Genomic DNA, 20,315 nt, shown 5'->3' with positions numbered 1-20,315 from the left:
AGGGTTCTCTCTCTCTCTCTCTCTCTCTCTCTCTCTCTCTCACCATGAGAGCCCTCTTTTCTTCCTCTATATCCCACCCCAGAAGAAATCCTCCAATCTACCTTCTCCTCCATCGCCTATTTCCCAACCACGCCCCTTCTCCATCACATTCTCCTTCCCCGATCCGATTGCTCCATGGGCAATCTTCTACTACCCCGCTCCCACCCCGCCCCGGCCCCCAATCCCGTCCCCGTCTCCTCCTTCGGAAATCCTCCAATCCGAGCCCGACCAAACTCCCATCTCGGAGGAAGACGACGAACCCACCAACGAATTCCTCTCCCGCTTCGTCTGGGCCATCCGTGGTAAGCTCTCCGACGCCTTCCCTGGCATTACCCGTGATGTGCTCGATGGAATGCTTCTTGTAGTTTGCCAAAAGGTCGTCTCCAAATTGGACGGTTCCGGCTCGGACGCAGCTTTTATGGACTCGACGGTGGATTTAAGCGAGGATCTGTGGAAGACCATTTGGGAAGTGAGCAATTCGGTCCACGAGGCGATGCGGAGGGATCGGATACGCGCCGAGCTGAGGAAGTACCTCCACTGCGATGAGGTTAAAGAAATGTGCCGCTTTGCCGCAGATGTTGGGATGCGCGGTCCTCTCCTCCGCGAGCTCCGCTTTAAGTGGGCAAGAGAAAAGCTTGATGAGGTCGAGTTCTACCGCAGCCTGGATCAGATGCTGGAGCAGGGGCGGAAACTGGAGGAAGAAGAGAAGGACGTGAGTTCGGGCTCCTATTTGACGGAAGGGAGTAATGGAGGGCCAAAGGTGACAGCTTTGCCACAGAGGAAGGGGAAGATCAAGTATAAGATATATGGGTTAGATTTGTCCGATCCGAAGTGGGCGGAGGTGGCTGAGAGGGCTGAGCAGGCGGAGAAGCACTTTGTGCCGGAGGAGCCGCAGCCTGTTGAGGGAAAATGCAAGAAGGTTGAGGAGATGATGCTTGGTTTGAATGCGAGGAAGGATGATCCAGTGCCTGTGCTAGCAGAATGGAAGGAGCTCTTAGGGCCGAAGAGAGTTGATTGGCTTGCATTGCTTGATAGGATCAAAGAGAAGAATTTGAATCTGTATTCAAAGGTCAGTTTTGCTAATTGCTGTTTGTTAAATCTGTTCCACAAATTTATTGTTTTATCTTTGCAAATTACTGGAGCACTCGTCTTTTTATGTGGATCCATGGAGATAGTGTCAGTTAACATTTATACTCAGGGATTAGGACAATATTAAACTTATATTGGCTAAAGGCAAAGACCCTTCACTCAAACAACTTCTTTAACTTGTGAAGTTTCGAGAGCTGCGATTGAAGGAAATGGCAGATGAAAGCTTAGATATTTCTTATATCATAGAGTGGAACATGAATTACTACCTGCCTTCCCAAAACAATGACTAGTACATACTTAATGTATAGTTAGCTAACTTAGCATTTTCTCAGTAGGATATGAGTAATCCACTGCAGACATCTGACAGTCTTAGTGAGAGCTAATGCTCCATCAACCACGTTGCACAATCTAAAGTGCCTCTTTATCTTGTCAAACACAACGAGTTACTATGTACCAAATTTATTTATTTTTGAAGTTTTGTTCGGTTTCCTTATCTTTGATAGTCATCTAATTTCAAACAAATCCAACCATCATCTTGTTGTCTCATGAAGGAAGCCTTTCGATTCTTTTTGACTGCTTTGCTTATAAGACAGACATCTGTCACTTGTGGTTTATAACTGTTAAGAAGCATGTCTAATGTTGTTGTGATTCTTTTAGCTAGATGTTTGTAAGTGTGATCCTATGTGTCTCCATAAGCCATCTGTTAGTCAGTTGCATTCTGTGAATACTGAATCCTGCTATGATCAGAAGGGAACAAAGTAAATGCATGGGAAAAAAGATGGCTGAATGGGGCTACTGGTCAGCAAGTGTGATGCAAATGATTTATAGATGCGCAATATGATAGAATATTATGATCCTATATGTAGCCTGCACCTTGTTGTTCCACAGTGATAGTGTGCAATGGTTCAGACCTTGTGTACCAGGAGAAAATAAACCCCTGACAACTATACTTCTTATTGTGGTTCTCTGAATAATATCATTCTTCTCATAATCAGAAAGAAAGTGATTTTATACAACACGAGATTTATTTTTATCAATGAGTAAATTTGAGTTACTAGGATGGGGAGCATTTTGAAACTTTTCAGAAGTGAAAAATCTCAACTTCAGGAGAATCTTCAAATGCTATGGTAGATTTGAAAAAAGAAACGGAGAAAGAAGCAAGTGAGAGCTAATAATTGTTTGCCTAGATAACCTGAAAAGAGAGCAAGTGCTGTCACTAAAGCTCTTTAATGTATAAATTTGCAGCAGTTGTGTGCTAGCTGCCATTAAATTTATGTACTTGTCTAGGATTCAAGTCCTGCTGTCACTTGTCGCTTGTCACGTGTCTGGAAGTTCGTTTAGCCTTAAATTTACATCTTAGAGTATTGTCCAGGTACCATGATTCACGCATTCCTATTATCATTCCCTTTCATATTTGAAATGGTATGGTATGGGATGTGCTTGGTAAATATGCCACGTTAGCAAAATAAATGTCCAATTGTCCATTTTACATTCGGATTAGGTTATCAAGCTACCCATTTTTCCAGCACTTCAGCAACAATCTTATGACTTTCCAGGATGGAAGTATAAATGCAGTTATTCTTTCTTTTGTCAATAACTTTGGTATTCCCAAAATTCTCCTTTCTTTCAAATATATCATGGTGTTGTCTCAATAGAAAAGCTTGTAGATTCAGGTCACCTTACCTATAGGCATGTTCAGGGCAAACTTAATTTACTTGTTTCAGATTTTTCTTTTTAAATACTGTTGCAATATTTTTTTTCTTTTTGTCCTTTACATAAATTGTTGAATACTTGGATCTACTCTAGCTACTTTGATCATTAAAAAGAAATTCTTAATTAACAAAATATCCTATCTCATTTTCTTAGCTTAGGCATGATTTTGCTTCATATAGTACATATATACTTGCCCTTGGTCATGCCAGATTAATTTCACTTGTGATTTTTCTAATGTGCCTACCTAATTTGCAGATTGCTGAAATCCTGCTAACTGAAGAATCTTTTGAGACTAGCATTCATGATTACTTCAAATTAATAGATTTCCATGCAAAAGCAGATCACATTCAGGATGCAGAGAGGGTTCTTCATAAAATGACTGAAGGGGGTCTTGTGCCCGACATCCTGACATCCATCACTTTACTCCACATGTATAGCAAGGCAGGAAACCTTGATCGTGCAAAGGATGCATTTGATAACTTAAGGAAAGAAGGTTTCCAACCAGATTTGAAGATTTATAACTCAATTATCACTGCTTATGTAAAGGCCGGCCTCCCAAAGCAAGGTGAGATGTTGATAAGGGAAATGGAGGTGAGGGACATCAAACCTACCAAGGAAATTTACATGGAGCTACTACAGGCATTTGCCGAGCGTGGCCAGGTTGACGGGGCACAAAGGATCATGAACACAATGCAATTTGCCGGAATACAGCCGACCTTGGAGTCATTCACGTTGCTTGTGGAAGCATATGGGCAGGCAGGCGATCCTGATCAAGCCCGTGGCCACTTTGATCACATGATGAAATCAGGCCACAAGCCAGATGATCGGTGCACTGCTAGCATGATGATGGCATACGTGAAGAGGAACCTGTTAGACAAGGCCTTAGACCTGCTGCTGACGCTGGAGAAGGATGGCTTTCAACCTGGGATTGCAACGAACACTGTCCTGGTGGATTGGTTGGGTAGGCTACAGCTAGTGGAAGAGGCAGAACGACTTCTAAGCAAGATAGCCGAGATGGGAGAAGCACCTTTTGAAATTCATGTCAGCCTCTGTGATATGTACTCCAGGGCACAACAGGCTGAGAAAGCTCGCAAATCGCTGAAGATTTTGGAAGGCAGGAAGAAGTTGCTGAGAGCTGATCAGATTGAAAGGATAGTAAGTGGTCTTCTGGCAGGTGGGCTTGTAGAAGATGCAAAAAGGATGCACAATTTGATGCAAGCACAAGGTTTTTCTCCGTCAGAGCCCATTAGGGTTGCGCTGATGGCAGCGCAGTCAATTCCTCGCCAAAGATCAGTGAGCCGGAGGGGTGGTAAAGCATGATAGTGAGCCTTTCTACTTCAGGTCATAACAAAGTTTTTTCTGAACTCCGATAGTCTCTGTAAGCTTCTGTTCTAGCTTCTACAGCAGCTGCCTGCCTGCAGTTAGCATGTGATCAAACGCTCAGATTTCCTGTTAATTATATATCTGAAGATTTTGATATCATTCAGATAAGCAGCAGTCAGAAACATAATGGGATAAAGTATTTAGCAATAATTTTTGCATGTTTTCAAGTTCAATGCCTCTTGTACTGTAGAAGCTAGCAATCCTAAACTCAGGATGATTTTCAAGATTGTGCTCTGTTTGCAAGGAAAATATCATTTCAACTTTATTCATCTCTATTGTGGGGAAGACTGGTTATTAATAAGAGTTAGTTCATTAGTCATTAGAGATCAATCAATTCCCAGTACAAGAAAAATAGTGCTCTTCCCACCTGTTTTGTTGATACTTCTGTGACAAATTGAAATGTTATTTTTCTTGTACTATTTGGATTAAAAAACTTAATCTGTCGAGGCTATAATATGAGAGTTTTTAAGAAAAATAATATGAAGGAATGAAGAATATTACTACTACAGACAAGACAGGATTCTCTTGTATAGGGTAGTGCAGAGGACGGGCTTCTTTTCCTCTAAAATTACCCACCCAAAAAACAAAAAAGAAAGAACGAAAAATTAACAGTGCTTTGCATTAAAAATGCAGTGTATTTTTGTTTTTATTTTTGGTCAGATCTATTTTGATATTTTTTTTTTGTTTGCATCCCAAGTTTTTATTTTTATTTTTTCTTCTAATTTTTGCCCGTAGTGAAGAGAGATTAGAGAAGCCTACTATTTAATACAATCTGATCTTTTCGTATTATTATATCACTCTGACGTGGATATTAAATACAATTTATAATATAAAAAAACAAAAAATAAGGTGTTCAATACTATAAATTTCATAATAAAACTACAAAACTTATAAAATTATTAATATTTAATAACTGTAAATTACAACAAAAAAATCTATTAATAAAATTATAAAATAGAATTAATATTTTATTTAAAATCATTAATTGCAGATTTCAACTATCGGACCCATCTCGAAGATCAAAATTAAAAAAATAAAAATAAAAAACCCCCCACTGGTAAGGAAAACCAAGATGAGCCTAAAAAATTAAAAGAAACAAAAATCAAAATCATGCTTTTAGCGCAAATACCTCAGAAATTAAATAAACATACCGTTTTTTTTTTAAAAGAAAAAAAATCAACATATAATTTTGCACAGTTAAAGTTGCTGTGAACTTACTGACATCAAACGAATTTAAAAACAATTTTATCTACGGATTTAGTGAAGCTACAACGAACTGAGTACTGACGCAAAAAGAAAACTGATAGATTACTTTTCATTGCAAACTGCTCTAAATTGGTACACATATATGGAACTAATTTGTCTTCAAATTTCGAAGTTAGATGATGAGACAAATAATTATTGATTCTGACATACCAACCCTAGCGCTGCAACAGTGTTATCTCTCACTAGCCATCACTGATAACTCATGATATCCTACTAGTAATAGTCTTAGTGTGGTACCACTTTCCATGCCCTATTCATAAAATTGGATATATTTTTTTAATGTTAGAAAATATATTTATCCCTATTCAAAAGAAAAGAAAAGAGTAAACTTAATGAATAAATTTTGCTTATAGATTCATTCAGAATAACTAATGAGTTAAGTCAAAATACTTCACGCTCACACCAGTCAGTCTCTCTCTCCTCTCCTCTCCCATCGTTTTCTCCTCTTCACTTCTTCGCAACATCTAAATTAAAATCCCCTGTCACCTCCCAAATCCTTCTCTCTATCTCTTCTTCTTCTTCTTCTTCTTCTTCTCGCTAAACCCTAAGCATCTACTAGAGATCAAAACAAACTCCACCATGGACCGAAACCCTAACCCTAACCCTTCCGTCTCCCCGACCACCTACGTCCAAGCCGAGGCTCACACCTTCCGCGACCTCGTCCAGCGCCTCACCGGCGCCGCAGCGGTCGAGTCCCGCCATCCGCCGTTCCCCTCCCCCGCCGCCGTCGCCCCCCGCCGCCAAGCATTCAAGCTCCAGGATCGCCGCGGCCCCACCCTGCGCAACCTCGACATCCACCACCGGTCCGCAGGCAAGTCGCCGATCCCTAGTCCTGTCACCCCCTTGGGATCGGAGCCGCTCTTCTCGCCGCCGGCGGCATCGGAGGAGGAGAGGGCGATCGCGGAGAAGGGGTTCTATCTCCACCCGTCTCCCCGGAGTGCCGCCGCGCCGCCGGAGCTACTCCCGCTCTTCCCGCTCTGCTCCCCTAAGCAGAAGCAGCGGGGGGAGTGAGAGAAACTCCGCGAGGGGGTATGTCTGAAATGATCCGAGGGCTGCCAAATTTTTGTCCTTTTCGAATGATCTGGGCACGAATCTCAATGTGATGACAAGGAATTTTCTTCTCATGTTTTCTAGAAAATGATTTTAAATTTAGTATGTGCTCTTTTTTCTTTTTCTTTAAAAAAAAACTTATTAATATGCGATTTAGGATAGCTATATCTGGGATTTAGAAGAGATCAAAAGAAAAGGTTACAGGGTTTACATAAGTAGTCTCTGATATGAACTCTGTCCTATTTAATCCTAAGTAGTCTCTGATAAATATATATATATATATATATATATATATATATATATATATCCACCAAATAAGTTTTCTTTCTCGTACCAATCCAACTCCATTTTCTGGCAAACCTCTTCTCAACACCGTGGGCTGAGCCAGAGACAAACACGATCTTCAGTACTCGAACTCTTATTTTAAGTATTGCAGCTCATCTTATCATTTACGTCATCTTTGTTCCTCTTTCCACTCTCAACTACTCCATGCATGCATGCATGCATGCATGCTAAGAAGGCTTAGCTTGACCATGGGATAGATTTGCTACCCTCTTGGAAATATAAGTATATCATCTCTATTTAAGGTCTCCACTCCATTGAACATATCTATATCCGATTCTTCCATGAGTACAATTAGTTTCTAAAGTTATACATATATACTTTTTTTTTTCTCTCAATAACTTATATCTCACACAAGTTGATGGATATATAGCGATGTCTTAACTTCTCTTTTGAACTTGTGAGGGAGAAGCTATTTCTAGTTGTGCAACTTGGCTTGCTTTAATCTTCTTCTTTGCTTCATAGAGCATACATAGATAGTCATTTGGGTCATGCAATTTAATGGATATAATAAGGATATTGGTGGACGATGCTAACCTTTCTTTAGACTAAATAGCCGCCCCAGGTAAAAAGGGAACATCAACCCCCCAAAAAAAAAAAATTCTAAAAGTGGAAATATGCCGACCACACGATGATGATGATTGTTTATTTCCTTTTTTTTAGTCCCAAGTTGTTATATTATAACACTAATATTCCATTCTATGGAAAGAAATTGATAAAGATCTGAAGGCATGATACAATGAACCCGGCATTCAGAGACAAGAATGTTCATGCATGCACACTCATACACCACGAAGTAGTCACACCAGCATGATGGATAAGTGAATATATACGACCAGTTCAGGATGGTACGTAGTATTTATTTTTCAGTTATAATTCTCATATTCTTGTTATTTGATATCATTGCTAGATAAATATAAACAGCTCAAAGTTTGCTCATCTCATTATAGTGGAGTCTGTATGAAAAGTTTACTCATTTTTCAAATTGTTGCTTTCATACTTTTATCATTCAGGAATCAACTATAGGAAACTATGAGAACTTCCCTTTGACTGATAGGAAGTAAGGTGAGAAAAGGACATGCTTGTGAATGCCTGGATGCAAACGACTAAAAGCACATCATAGTCTCATACCTATTGACACATTTGGAGCCTTATAATAATTTGGATTATTACCATTCAATGTGGGTCATATTCCATCTTATCTTGACCCATCAAGAGACCGAAACGTGTAATATTTTAACCACTAATTGGTCATGATTAGGAATAATCTAGACTGCTCCACAAGTCTTAATTGCGTTCAAAAGTTAAACATAATAACTAGACTCGCACGCCTTTGCCTAATCCTTTTCTTTTACTTTATGATTGAGCCAAAAGGTCCCCATGATTTTGTCATGCTTAATACTATTTTGAGAATCTTAAATATTGAAAGGAGAAGAAGCAATTGTGTACTCATTGATCCTATAATATTTGGTAGAGAAAGGACAAGGGTGTGCAACAACAATAAGCAAGCTGATTGCTTCAAAGCAAGAACTTGTGAGGAAAGGAGAAAAACAAAAAGATCATTCTAGTTAAGCATGTGTCAGGCTAAATTGAGTTCAAAATCTATTTCACGTGTCTTTCTTGTGATCAGGTTTCTAAGATGTATATCTCATATGACTCGTTTTGACATTCTAGTATATGCAATTATGAGCACATTACCATTTTTTAAATAGCTTTCTTATTTGAATTTAAAAAATGGTAAACCAACTAAGCTATCAGTTAAATTTAGGCTATATTACATCTCATCCCCCTGAGTTAAGACTTCATATCACTTATTCCCTTGAAGAAAATAAAAACATGACATTAGAACCTCCTAAACTATCATAATTTCTATAGGAGATTATGCTGTTAGACAAAGTTAATTTTATAAAATTGCCTTAATTCTTCTTATATACACATCTGGGTTGTTAGAGAAAGGACTAAGTTTGATAAGAGATTAGGGTTTCAACAGCATTTTTCTTAGGTCTTCTAGAGAGCTTCCTAGTATTCGCCTATGTCTTCCTCCGCTCCCCTCTCCTAGCCTGCTATTGAGTTTAATGTTTTGTTTTATTTGTAGTGCTGTCTAATGTAAGTCGAGTATGAGATTTGTGTTAAAGAGTTGTCACTCTATCACTCTCTCTTTTGTGTACTAAATTGTATTGTTGTAATATTTGAAAGTTATGAATCCCTCAAAACAAAGAAGATAAAGATTAAGAGGAAATGAGTAATTGGAAGTAATATTAGTGTAGAACTTGGTATTGGGAGTGAGAAATATTGTGTGAATGGAAAAAAAGAAGAAATTGAGAGCAAGGAGAATAATAGATATTAAGAGAAGGGAGAGGGATAATTAACAAAGATAGAGAGCGAGACAATATAATTATAAATATCTTAGTATAAGATTGGGAAGTAAGGAGAGCAATGTCAGCACAAATGAGTGCAAAAAAATTAGTCACATGTCAAATTTAGACAGAAAATAAAACAATAGGTTAACAAATGAGTCATTCTAAAACATTTAAATAATTCAGGGGCCTCAGGCTTTTTTTTTTTTCTTTTTTTTAGAGGATGTAAGTGATACTGTATCATAATTTAGTAGGTCTAAATATAATTTAGGTTAGTTGGGTTGCTATGTTTGAATTAATGGTCTACTCTTAGTGCAAAGCCACCACCTCTCTCTCTCTCTCCCCAAGAATCTCCTCCAGTGAATATTAATTAAGGAGTTAGGCCTCAGCCCAGAGGATCCGGCCCAAACTTGTTCTGAAATCATTGAGCCCTAACTGATGATTGTATTAAAATCCAATTCAACTCTAAAATATTTAAGCACGTGCTTTGTGAATCAATTAGCATACATTAATATTCTACCCTATATTATTCTACTTTAAGTGGAATCAAATCTGACCTGAATCTATCAAAAAATAAATAAATAAATCCATATTTCTTTTTTCCTTTCTCTCTCTTTCAATCAATTATATAAAACCCCCTAGGAATCTTATTTTGCAACACATGGAATTAAATCTCATTTAAATGGAAGATGATCAAACTTAGACTAAGAAAGAAGAAATCTCCCACTTGCAAATGTTACAATTTTATGTCCCTTTAATGGATTTCTCTTTTGATTTCAATGCTTGTCGCATTTTGTTGGCATATCATTGTCATGGACTCCTACCAAATATTCGGGCATATGCTAGCTAGTATGAAACATGGAATAATGTTGGCCTTCACGTGCTTTTCGTGCACTTAGGAATCCATAAAAATTTATTCTTCTTCCACATTTCAAATTATATTCATGCATGTAGAACCGAACCCTAGAAGAGAGGTTAGCAAATTTAGATAAATAAATATAGAGAGGTGGTAGGTTAATACATATTATTATTGATTTTATTAACAAAAGCTTAAGTCAAGCTCAGTAAATAGGCTCAAAGTGAAAGAGAACAATTCAAGCTTGATGGTTTACACCTTAACCCTAATTTATCCAAGTAAATAGGGTAGGAACTCATTTCATTAGAATGTAGTAAAATAAGGGTTCGATTTGGGTTTTGAAAGTTTTCCTCTGCGCCGACCCTAAATCTGATAAGGTTTGGCACAGGTGTTCCCTCCCTTTAGAAGGGATTCTTCCCTCATCGTCGTCGCCGGCTAGGTTTATTCTCTCCCCTCCCCGAGCTGACTGGCTAAGGGAGGGGAGATCCTTTTTTCCCTTTCTCTTCTTCCTCTTTTTCCTCTTCTTCCTTAGCTCACCGCTACTACTCCCTATCGCGCCCACCGTTGCTCCTCATTGTGTCCATCGCTGCTCCTCATTATGTCCACCGCCGCTCCTCACCGCGCCCATCGTTGCTTCTCACCGTGCCCATCGTCGCTTCTCACCGCGCTCATCCCTGCTCCTCACGGCGCACCGACGCTCCCCATTGCGCCCACCGACGCTCCCCACCATGCCTACTACCCCCACCGCCATCGCTTCCCACAATTGCCCCTCACCACCGCATGAAATCCCCTTGATGTTATTGTAGTCGTCTCTTTCCTCGAGATCCTCTCCCTACCCTCATCGGATCTAAACCCGCTACACCTGCCCTTCACAGCTCCCCTTGCCGGATCCGACCATCTTGCCATTCCACCTCCTTGGCTCTCAGAGGAGTTAGATCAGCTGCTGCATCTCCCCCTCTTGCATCACTCCCCCTTCTCTTCCCCTTCCGTGCTCGATTTGCTGCTTAATAGTTGATCCGTTGCTGCTGACCTCTCTCGCTCCTTGGTGCACAGCTGCCTACTGGCATCACAACCATGCCGTGTGGGTGAGGCTACTCTAGACGGGGAGACGGTTCAGACCCGTTCATAGTAGCAGCCTGTGCTCGTTGGTGTTTGTGTTTCTAGCAATATCTATTTGGTCCCAGATGTCATGCCTTTTGAGGGTCTATAGCGGTGTTATTTTGTTTTGCCCTGCTGCTGATTTAAGGTGTTGTATATCTATAAGCTTATTTTTCTTGGTGGGTGATCTTCAATTCTCCTGCTTTTGAGAATTCTCAAACTGATCCGAGGCTCTTCGCTCATAGGAATTTCTGGGGTTGTTCTTCATTTTAATTTTGTATTGTACTCCGGGCTTGATGCTCTATTTCAAATTGCTGGACTAACTTTCATAGGCCAAGTATGGAGCTTGTGTCAAAGAGCCGTCTCTCTATTCCTCATCTCTATTGTATATCAGGTTGTATTGATATAACTCTTGGAAGTTAAATGAATTAACTTGCTTAAGGGCTTTCTTTAAAAAAAAAAAAAGGGTTCTATTTGGGATATGAAAAAGTGAACTTTTAAGTGGAAATTAATTACATTCAAATTCAATCTCCAATTATTAGGAATCCATTGGAATTTATAAAAAAAAAACAATTGAACTCGCATCACTTAATTTCAAACAGCAGATCTAAGAATAAAGAGAAGTTTAAGTTTAGTTGTATTGTATGAATTTGGAGTCTTTAAAGACAGGGTGTAAAAAGTATGAGCATCCATTAGTTTTTGGAGTTTTGTACATTTCTAATAGTGTTTAAGCTTCAGAGGAAACCCCCGAGATCCTATATCTCTTTCAAGCAACAAAAAAGTCTAAAAAGGATTCGATTTACTACTCTGGCTTGGCTTCGTTTCCACCTCAAAATCCTCCAACCGCAACGGCTAAACCCTTCTCTCTCTCTCTCATGTCTTCCTTGCTTTCGATTCTCTCTCTTACGCACACGAAGCTTTCACGAGTAGAATAAAACCCATGTCCAATTTCTCGACGCTGACCCCAAAACCATGCCTTCCTCTTCGATTACTCACGGACCCATCAACCTCCTCGACCTCCTCTCGCACCTTCGATGCCTCTCCCTCGATTCCGGGCCGCCGCACCCGATTTCCCCAGTTGGGCCTTCTCTAGTCCCGCTCAATTCCACTCACACTAGTGTATTCTGCTCTCCTTCGCGCCCGAGGAGAAGGAGCCAGAGGTCTGCCGCCTCCTGTGTGCTCTCCGGGAGCTCTTCGAAGCTATTCAGGCTTGGGAACGAGTTCAATCGGTTTATCCGGCTTCATACTAGCCGAATCCCAATCGGGTTCGGATCGATTGGGATCTCCGGTGTGGAGAATGGGGAGATTCCAGCAAAGGACGACGGTTCTGGGGTCGTGGAGGATGATGGAATGCATATTAATGGCGTGGAGATGGAGACGCCGAAGAAAGTTTTGATCTTGATGAGCGACACGGGCGGGGGTCATCGGGCTTCGGCGGAAGCTTTAAAGGCAGCTTTCAATCAAGAATTCGGCGATGAGTACCAGGTCAAAATTTTTGATTTACTTTTTAGTTGGTATTTGATTAGTTGGTCTTGATAGAAGTGGATTTATGCAGGTATTTGTTACAGATTTGTGGACAGATCACACGCCCTGGCCATTTAATCAATTGCCAAGGAGTTATAATTTTCTGGTGAAACATGGACCTCTCTGGAAAATGACATACTATGGTAGCGCTCCTAGGTTGGTGCATCAGCCCCATTTCGCAGCGACTTCGACATTTATAGCTCGGTATGTCCATTTTGCCTCTCTTATGAAGTTCCTAACTTTCCTGTTATATAATTATAGGACCATATTCAATGCAAATGCTATGTAGCTGGGAAATTTCCTGTTAAGATAGTTATAGGAAGAAGCGATTCAACTAAGAGCTTTGAACTTGGCCTGATAAGGATATTATAACATGTTAGTAATCAATTCATTTGTTTGTTCTTGTTGGATTATTTACTGGGACTAGTTACTAACTATAACAGTCAAATCCCAACTACAAAAATGAATATAATACATTTTAAGTTTATTCACTGAAAAACACCAGAACATGTAAAAGCTGAAAGAATCAAGCACATAAAAAGAATAATACAGCTCTTTGTAAGGGTATCTATAACTTCTCCTTATAGTGTCTAAACAGAGTGACATGCATTCTGCACCTAAAACACTTTTATTTGTCTATTCTTCTGCCCATCTGCTTGCAAGAACGTGTATGTGCAAGCACTTATACATAGAAGCCTCTTAGAAAATTACTATGCAGTCCGAATGCTTCTGAGGACTTCTCAAGCCCCAAAGAGCGAAGGCAAGGTACCACATACCACATATGCTTAAGAGACAAGACATAAGCATGCAGTCTTTATTTCAGAAAATGTGTTCTTCCTCCTAATTCCTCTATCTCTCTTTCAGTTAACTATCAGAGTATCAGTTAATTTAGATAAATTATAAGTCGTCTCTTTGGTCCTTGTATTCCTATACCATCATTCTTTGATCTGAAGATGGATCCAAATTTGGATAACCACCATGCATATGGCCAATGATGTTGAGAGGATCTTTGATTTGTGCTTGACATAGAGAATGTAGTGTAGTTGGAGAAAACTAGATGGGCATTAACTATTTTTAGAGCATTATGTCCTAATTTTGTTGCTAATTTTTCAGGAATTCAGCTTTACAGAGGTCTTTGCCTCTTTGAATTTAAGGACAATTGTATAAATTTTAGTTCTTTTTATCAGTTGCGTTTTAATCATTACGCTCTTTTGGCATCTTCTGTGAAATAAAATGAGTTCTCCTTAATGATGCAATATGTTTTCCTTATTGGACATGTTTAAGCTATTTTGAATGACTTCTCATTTTCTTATCCTCTATCATTAATCACCAGTTGCTCCTTACTCAATCTTTTGTAGTAGCACCACTTACCTACTAATGTCATTCACTTATGCAAGTATCAAATGAGACAGAGATAAGCACTTCTCCACATGATAAATCTTTCTTTATGCTTCATACGTAAAATGATGCCATCAGAAATTAACTAGTACCATTTAACCTGACAAAATATTTTAACAATAAGTCAAGTTAATGTTTGTTACTTGAGTATTTATATGTTTATTTAAGCCGTTATTATATACTTGAGTATGTATATAAGTTTGTCAAAACTCTTCAGAGGGAGGTGAGGAATGTCTTCCAATATAATTATGAATTGCTTTTTAAGAAATAGCAAATGAGAGTAACGCACAACTTTGTCAAGTAGTGATTAGCTCAGTGTGTGCGGAGAAAAGAACAATAGAGAGTGTAATTACACTATAATAGAAGTTTCGAAAGGTTGCACTGCAATTTGGTTATGTTGTAGATAACAATAAATAATTGTTTGTTCCCAAATTCGAAACAATATCAATACAACAGTCTTTGATGTTATCTTTTCAATAATTCTATTGTATCTTAGGATTAGTGCAGAGTTGTTTAGACCTTATCAGCAACCCTGAAGGAAATATTATTAGCTCTAACCTTGGAAAATTTCTGTTATCTGTACAGAGAGGTTGCAAAAGGACTGATGAAGTACCAACCAGATATTATCATCAGTGTACATCCTTTGATGCAACACGTTCCCCTCCGAATCCTTAGGGCCAAAGGTCTGCTAAAGAAGATTGTATTTACTACAGTTATCACAGACCTGAGCACTTGCCATCCCACATGGTACCGTACTTTTGTAATTTTGTCTTATTTTGACAGATGTTAGTAAATATAAATTGGGCTTTCTGTTTTTTGTTCTCTTCAGATAAATATCTGATGCACATGTTTATACGTCTATTCTTATTCTTTTTTCTTTCTTTCTTTCTTCTTTTTGTTTCCTTTTTTCCTGACAAACATGATTATACATCTTACCAGTGAATTTTTATCGCTATGACTTCAGGTTTCATAAGCTAGTAACAAGATGCTATTGCCCATCCACAGAGGTGGCCAAAAGGGCATCGAAAGCTGGATTGCAGCCTTCCCAAATAAAGGTCTATGGCCTTCCTGTACGTCCTTCTTTTGTTAAACCAGTCCGACCAAAGGTATTGGATTTTTCTTAGCACAATCATTTTTTGAGTTGATCTGTCCATCCGTCATTTAATTTATTAATTTTTGCTCCTATCATTTTTCCAATAGGATGAATTGAGAAGGGAGTTATGTATGGATGAGGATTTACCAGCTGTCTTACTGATGGGAGGAGGGGAAGGGATGGGTCCCATTGAAGCTACTGCTCGAGCACTTGGAGATTCATTATATGATGAAAGTCTTGGAGAACCTATTGGTCAGATCCTTGTCATATGTGGCCGCAATAAAAAGCTAGCCAACAAATTGCAGTCAATCAATTGGAAAATTCCTGTTCAGGTATCTACACTGTCCAAAACTGAAGTAAAAACTTGTTTTTCGGCACCATTTTGACAGTAGTTGCATATTGTTTCTACTTTATAGATGGCAGATAGTTTATAACAGAAATGGCTAAGAGTTCTTATCCAGTGGAAATATAATAGAAAGCATAGATATGCTTTCTTATTTCCATAGTTTAGATTATACTTCTTGTAATGATACTTATCTTCAATTTCCGTTGTATTGGTTGCTGCTTTTGATAATTTTGATAATATCTGAATTTCCGCCAGAGATTTCTGCTATGCTTGACCTCTATTTTAATTCATCAAATCAGGTGAAGGGCTTCATCTCTAAGATGGAAAACTGCATGGGTGCATGTGACTGCATTATTACAAAGGTAAAATTTCTTTCAGATATATATGTGGGATGCTCTTTCATTGAAATTTTAGTTACATATGTTCAATTCTTATGTGCAGGCAGGACCAGGTACTATTGCGGAAGCCATGATTCGTGGTCTCCCTATCATTCTGAATGACTATATTGCCGGACAGGTACAGATGTACAGTGAATATTCACTGGAAGTTCCACTTGTTTTTATGGCATATATATGACACATAAAACATATTTATAATTCTTTCAAGGTGCTCAGCAGTCTGGTCTTCCATAGGATGCTAAATACAAAGCACACATACTCTTAATTTAAAATAATAAGACGTGAAGATACTTCCCAAAAGCTGCTCCAGATGTTTCTCTCTTTTATAGACTCACTATTTGGTATTTTATCTATGATACAAAACTTCTATACAAATGATGGATTGGTTAAAATATTGTTGTAGCTGCAGCGGTTTAGGTCTGCATCATGGAAGGGCCTATATTAGGCTTCTATGAACCTAATTAACTACTTTAAAATCTCTAGATAATGTTTTCATACTCGTAAGGAGCATCTACTCGATGGAGGAGGTTTAAATAGCCTTTAGTTCATTCAGGTACTTGAAATTTTGCACTCTGGCACTTTGTTTTTAATAGGATAGCAAACCAATAATCTGCTCTAAGCCCTAAACTTTTATATCCTATTGGGCAACCACTGATAGGAATCTTGCCCTACATCATGAGGTTTAGAGATTTGCTAGGTTCTTTTGGGCGGAGCCAAGCTCGATCCCAGCCAACAGAAAAGGGCATGAGAAGGCTCAACCCAGGCCAAAATGAAAGAAGCAATTGTATCCTAAAAGTTTGTAAAATGCAGGTGGAGATGCCCTGAAACTAGTAATGCTGATTGGGAGTGGATTGTTGGAGGCACTGAGGTGAACAAACTGATGAAGTATGAAACACTTTGCTAACTGAGTTGAAAATGTAGGCCAGATTCATGCAGGTCTTACACAGAGAAAATAGCATTGATCCTACAATGAGAGCAGCATCTAACACATACCACACTGATGAGACGTCAGCACATCCACTACTGGTGGTACTTAAAACTTTGGCATGCATAACTTCTGAAAGAAGTAGCTAGATGTGTCCAAGATCTCAAGGCAAATTCAGGCTGTAGAATATCTTTTACTAGCCACTTATTGAACTTAATTCTTATGTTTTGAACGATCTATCTCTTTGGGGTATCACCACTATTCTGACTGTCCGCTCAATGAAGTGTCCATGATGCCTATGCCTTGGAGAACAAAATTTTCGTGAAGAAAGGGGTTGTCTTTTTGGTGATTGTGAGAGTAAGTGAAAGCATGAAGACATACATCTAATTTCAAAACTTTCAGGTGTTACTAGCTTTGCTAGTAAGAAAGCAGGAAGAGGTTAGAGATGACGAAATCTAAAGCGAGCAACATTAATTTAGTATGCAAAACCATTCTAATGCACAGAAGAACACTAAATTTGAATTCTGAATAAGATGCACAGCATAATAGCAAAAATGTTTAAATCTCTTAACTGATTTCTTGACGATGTCCAAGTACATGCTCTACCTACTCATTCTGTTGTACTGCATTATAAAAAAAATTGTTTAAATCTCTAACTGATTTCTCGACAACATCCAAATATGTGCTCTGCCTACTCATTCTGTTGTAGTCTGATGACATGTTCTGTGATATCTATATTAATTAAAGGATTTTTGTAACTCACATGCATAGAGAAAAAATGGTAAGTAGTATCTTGACTTGTAATTTAGTTGTTAAAAAAATTAATTACTTGTTCTGGTATTGTTATTTTGAGTCCCCTAAATGGTGTTTTGGAGATCAGTTGGGATCCTTGAGTTCCCCATTGTCTTTCAAAGTTTAAAAGATGTAGTGAACTTTCAAATCTAAGTGTAGCATTTATATTTCTGAAGCTTGCTATGTTCAAGCCAATAGATATGTAAATTAGTTTTATTCTTTTCTTGTGCTTATAAAGTATCTGCTTAATACATGTACTTAGTAGTATCAACTGTTTGCATGACAGGAAGTTGGCAATGTTCCTTTTGTGGTGGAAAATGGATGCGGGAAGTTCTCGAAATCACCAAAAGAGATCGCGAAGATAGTTTCTAACTGGTTTGGTCCAAAATCGGATGAGCTTAAAATCATGTCGCAGAATGCCTTAAAGCTAGCACGACCTGATGCAGTGTTCAAAATTGTTCAAGATCTTCATGAGTTGGTCAGACAACGAAGTCTTGTACCACAATTCTCCTGTGCAACTTAATTCACCATGGAAATTTTGAGCTGATCTTTTATTTCTGATACAGCAAGTATTGTTGTTCCTTGACAATTTATTCGGTAATATTTATTGGTTTTGTGAGGCGCTTCATTCCGACAAAAGAAGATTATCAAAATGCATGAGTGCCATTTTTCTTCTGGCAATGTTTCAGATATAATCCACATCTATTGGCAATTTTTTGTGTGATAGCAGACTCCTTGTTAATATTCGAAGAATTTTATCAGTCTTCATATCTTTCTATGATGACATTTTCCTCAATGCACATCTATACTTTCTGTTGGCATCCTTTGATCTTCAATGACAGCATTGAGATTATCTTGAGCTGACGCTCAGAAAACAAGAAGAGAAGAAAGAAAGATACACGCCGCTCAACTTTTGGCCTCCTTGATCTTTAAGAATAACTATTTTATTATTCTAGAATATAATCTTTTATTTTAGAATAACAACTAATCATCATCGTAATAGCTCTATTTAAAAATACAAACACTATAATCAGACACTAACTCAATTATTAATTTACTATTAATATCTATCACATTAATTTATTTTATATCAAATTAAAAATTTTTATTATAATTTTACAAAAAAAATAAAGTACAGCATTTTTTTAATATTGTATCAAAATTAATTATTTTACTTTTATTTTAAAATACTAGTGAATATAGGAATAATTATTCCTAAAATAAATTATTATTTTAAGAATTACTATTTCTATTTTAACCCTATTCTATTTCTATAGTTGCATTTCCCATGCCAAACCTTTTAAAACAAACATCAGTACGGTATTTAGGTGGGCATATACGCCAAAAATTCTATAAAATATATAATATTTCCAAGTTATGCCAAATAGATTTAATGCAGGTACCTGTGTAGGAATCGTACATACATATCAAGTGTTTACGGAGACGATACTGTCCCATGTAAACAGTAATTTGGATAATAAATGCCGCATCCATAAAATATGCAGGCCCATCAATTCCCAACCTCATACTTCTTTCTCTCACCTACTCATCTCTCTCTCTGTCTCTCTCTAATGGAGCTCACGGCGCAGCAGCTGGGTGCCTTCGATGGCACAGACCCGAGCAAGCCCATCTACGTGTCGATCCGCGGCACGATTTACGACGTCTCCTCCGGCAAGGGGTTCTACGGCCCCGGCGGTTCCTACGCCGTCTTCGCCGGCCGCGAGGCGAGCCGCGCGCTGGGCAAGATGAGCAAGAGCGAGGAAGACGTCAACGGCAACCTCGACGGCCTCTCCGAAAAGGAGATGGGCGTACTCGAGGACTGGGAGAAGAAGTTCCAAGCCAAGTACCCCGTTGTCGGCCGCCTCGCCTCCTAAATCCGTCGACCATGTACTAAAGATGGGATCTTTATGCCGATCCGATTGGGGAGTGATTCATATGTGGGTATCTTTGGATCCATCTGTAAGTGATGCAAATAAGAGTGTGAATTTAGTAATGTATCCATCACAGTACTGATCTATCTATGGGTTAAAGATGTTAAATTAGTGATCTGCGGTCGTGTTGGTATCCTGATTTATGTTTGTTTGCGTATAAATTAGTGATCTTAGTGGATTAATGTTGTTGTGAATTGCCCTGTAATGTGACGAATCCTTTCTTAAAGATGAGATTTTTATGCCGATCTGTGTGTTAAAGGTGGACACTTTATTTATGACTTAAAATATTTTAATTAGTGATCAGTTGTTATCTTGATATCTGGGTTTATGCTTTTCAGTAAATTATGCTTTAATTGGTGATATGGAGTGAGTGGATCTATATTGTCAACATATTAGACTTTTTTTAGATGTTCTAGAGGAGTGCTTTGATGTGTTAGATTATACCTTTCTTTAAACATAGATGTTTAAGGAGAGAGGTTTTCCTTTTCTGATGAATTGAGTACTACTTTCTTCTGCTCATATTGGGAGTTTGAAATGTTTGTATCGCAATAGATTAAGTAATGTATTGTTTGCTCATTTGGTGGAAGATGTTAACTAATAATGTAGAAATTGCTCTATCTAGTGAAAGAGATTAAGTAGTTTGGTAAACACTATGAAAAGTTCTTATCTTGGATGTGTTTGCCTGTGCTAAAGAAATGCATGACTTAATAGTCAG

At 38.4% G+C, this 20,315-nt stretch overlaps 4 protein-coding genes across 4 annotated transcripts; all 4 read left to right on the top strand.

The window, feature by feature from the left end:
* Positions 1 to 4,554, top strand: LOC140787255 (uncharacterized). The gene is made up of 2 exons (XM_073136071.1): positions 1 to 1,108; positions 3,097 to 4,554. Exons 1-2 carry the CDS (start codon positions 392 to 394, stop codon positions 4,159 to 4,161), a joined length of 1,782 nt encoding a protein of 593 aa, XP_072992172.1. The 5' UTR covers positions 1 to 391; the 3' UTR covers positions 4,162 to 4,554.
* A 1,279-nt stretch (positions 4,555 to 5,833) lies between these two features.
* On the top strand, positions 5,834 to 6,645 carry LOC140786939 (VQ motif-containing protein 11-like). Its single transcript, XM_073135661.1, has one exon. The coding sequence runs from the start codon at positions 6,070 to 6,072 to the stop codon at positions 6,499 to 6,501; it is 432 nt and encodes a 143-aa protein (XP_072991762.1). The 5' UTR covers positions 5,834 to 6,069; the 3' UTR covers positions 6,502 to 6,645.
* Positions 6,646 to 11,880: 5,235 nt separating this feature from the next.
* Positions 11,881 to 18,430, top strand: LOC140786192 (monogalactosyldiacylglycerol synthase, chloroplastic). Its single transcript, XM_073134448.1, has 8 exons — positions 11,881 to 12,678; positions 12,749 to 12,921; positions 14,701 to 14,862; positions 15,080 to 15,221; positions 15,316 to 15,540; positions 15,854 to 15,916; positions 15,996 to 16,070; positions 17,956 to 18,430. The coding sequence occupies exons 1-8, from the start codon at positions 12,166 to 12,168 to the stop codon at positions 18,190 to 18,192; spliced, it is 1,590 nt and encodes a 529-aa protein (XP_072990549.1). The 5' UTR covers positions 11,881 to 12,165; the 3' UTR covers positions 18,193 to 18,430.
* Positions 18,431 to 19,171: 741 nt separating this feature from the next.
* Positions 19,172 to 19,843, top strand: LOC140787742 (probable steroid-binding protein 3). The gene has a single exon (XM_073136836.1). The coding sequence runs from the start codon at positions 19,241 to 19,243 to the stop codon at positions 19,541 to 19,543; it is 303 nt and encodes a 100-aa protein (XP_072992937.1). The 5' UTR covers positions 19,172 to 19,240; the 3' UTR covers positions 19,544 to 19,843.
* The last annotated feature ends 472 nt before the right edge of the window (positions 19,844 to 20,315 follow it).

This window comes from Typha latifolia, chromosome 4 (genome assembly GCF_019914945.1).
Source record: "Typha latifolia isolate L0001 chromosome 4, TyphaL0001v2, whole genome shotgun sequence".
NCBI classification, from domain to species: Eukaryota; Viridiplantae; Streptophyta; class Magnoliopsida; order Poales; family Typhaceae; genus Typha; species Typha latifolia.
This window is presented reverse-complemented; position numbering and strand designations above follow the sequence as displayed.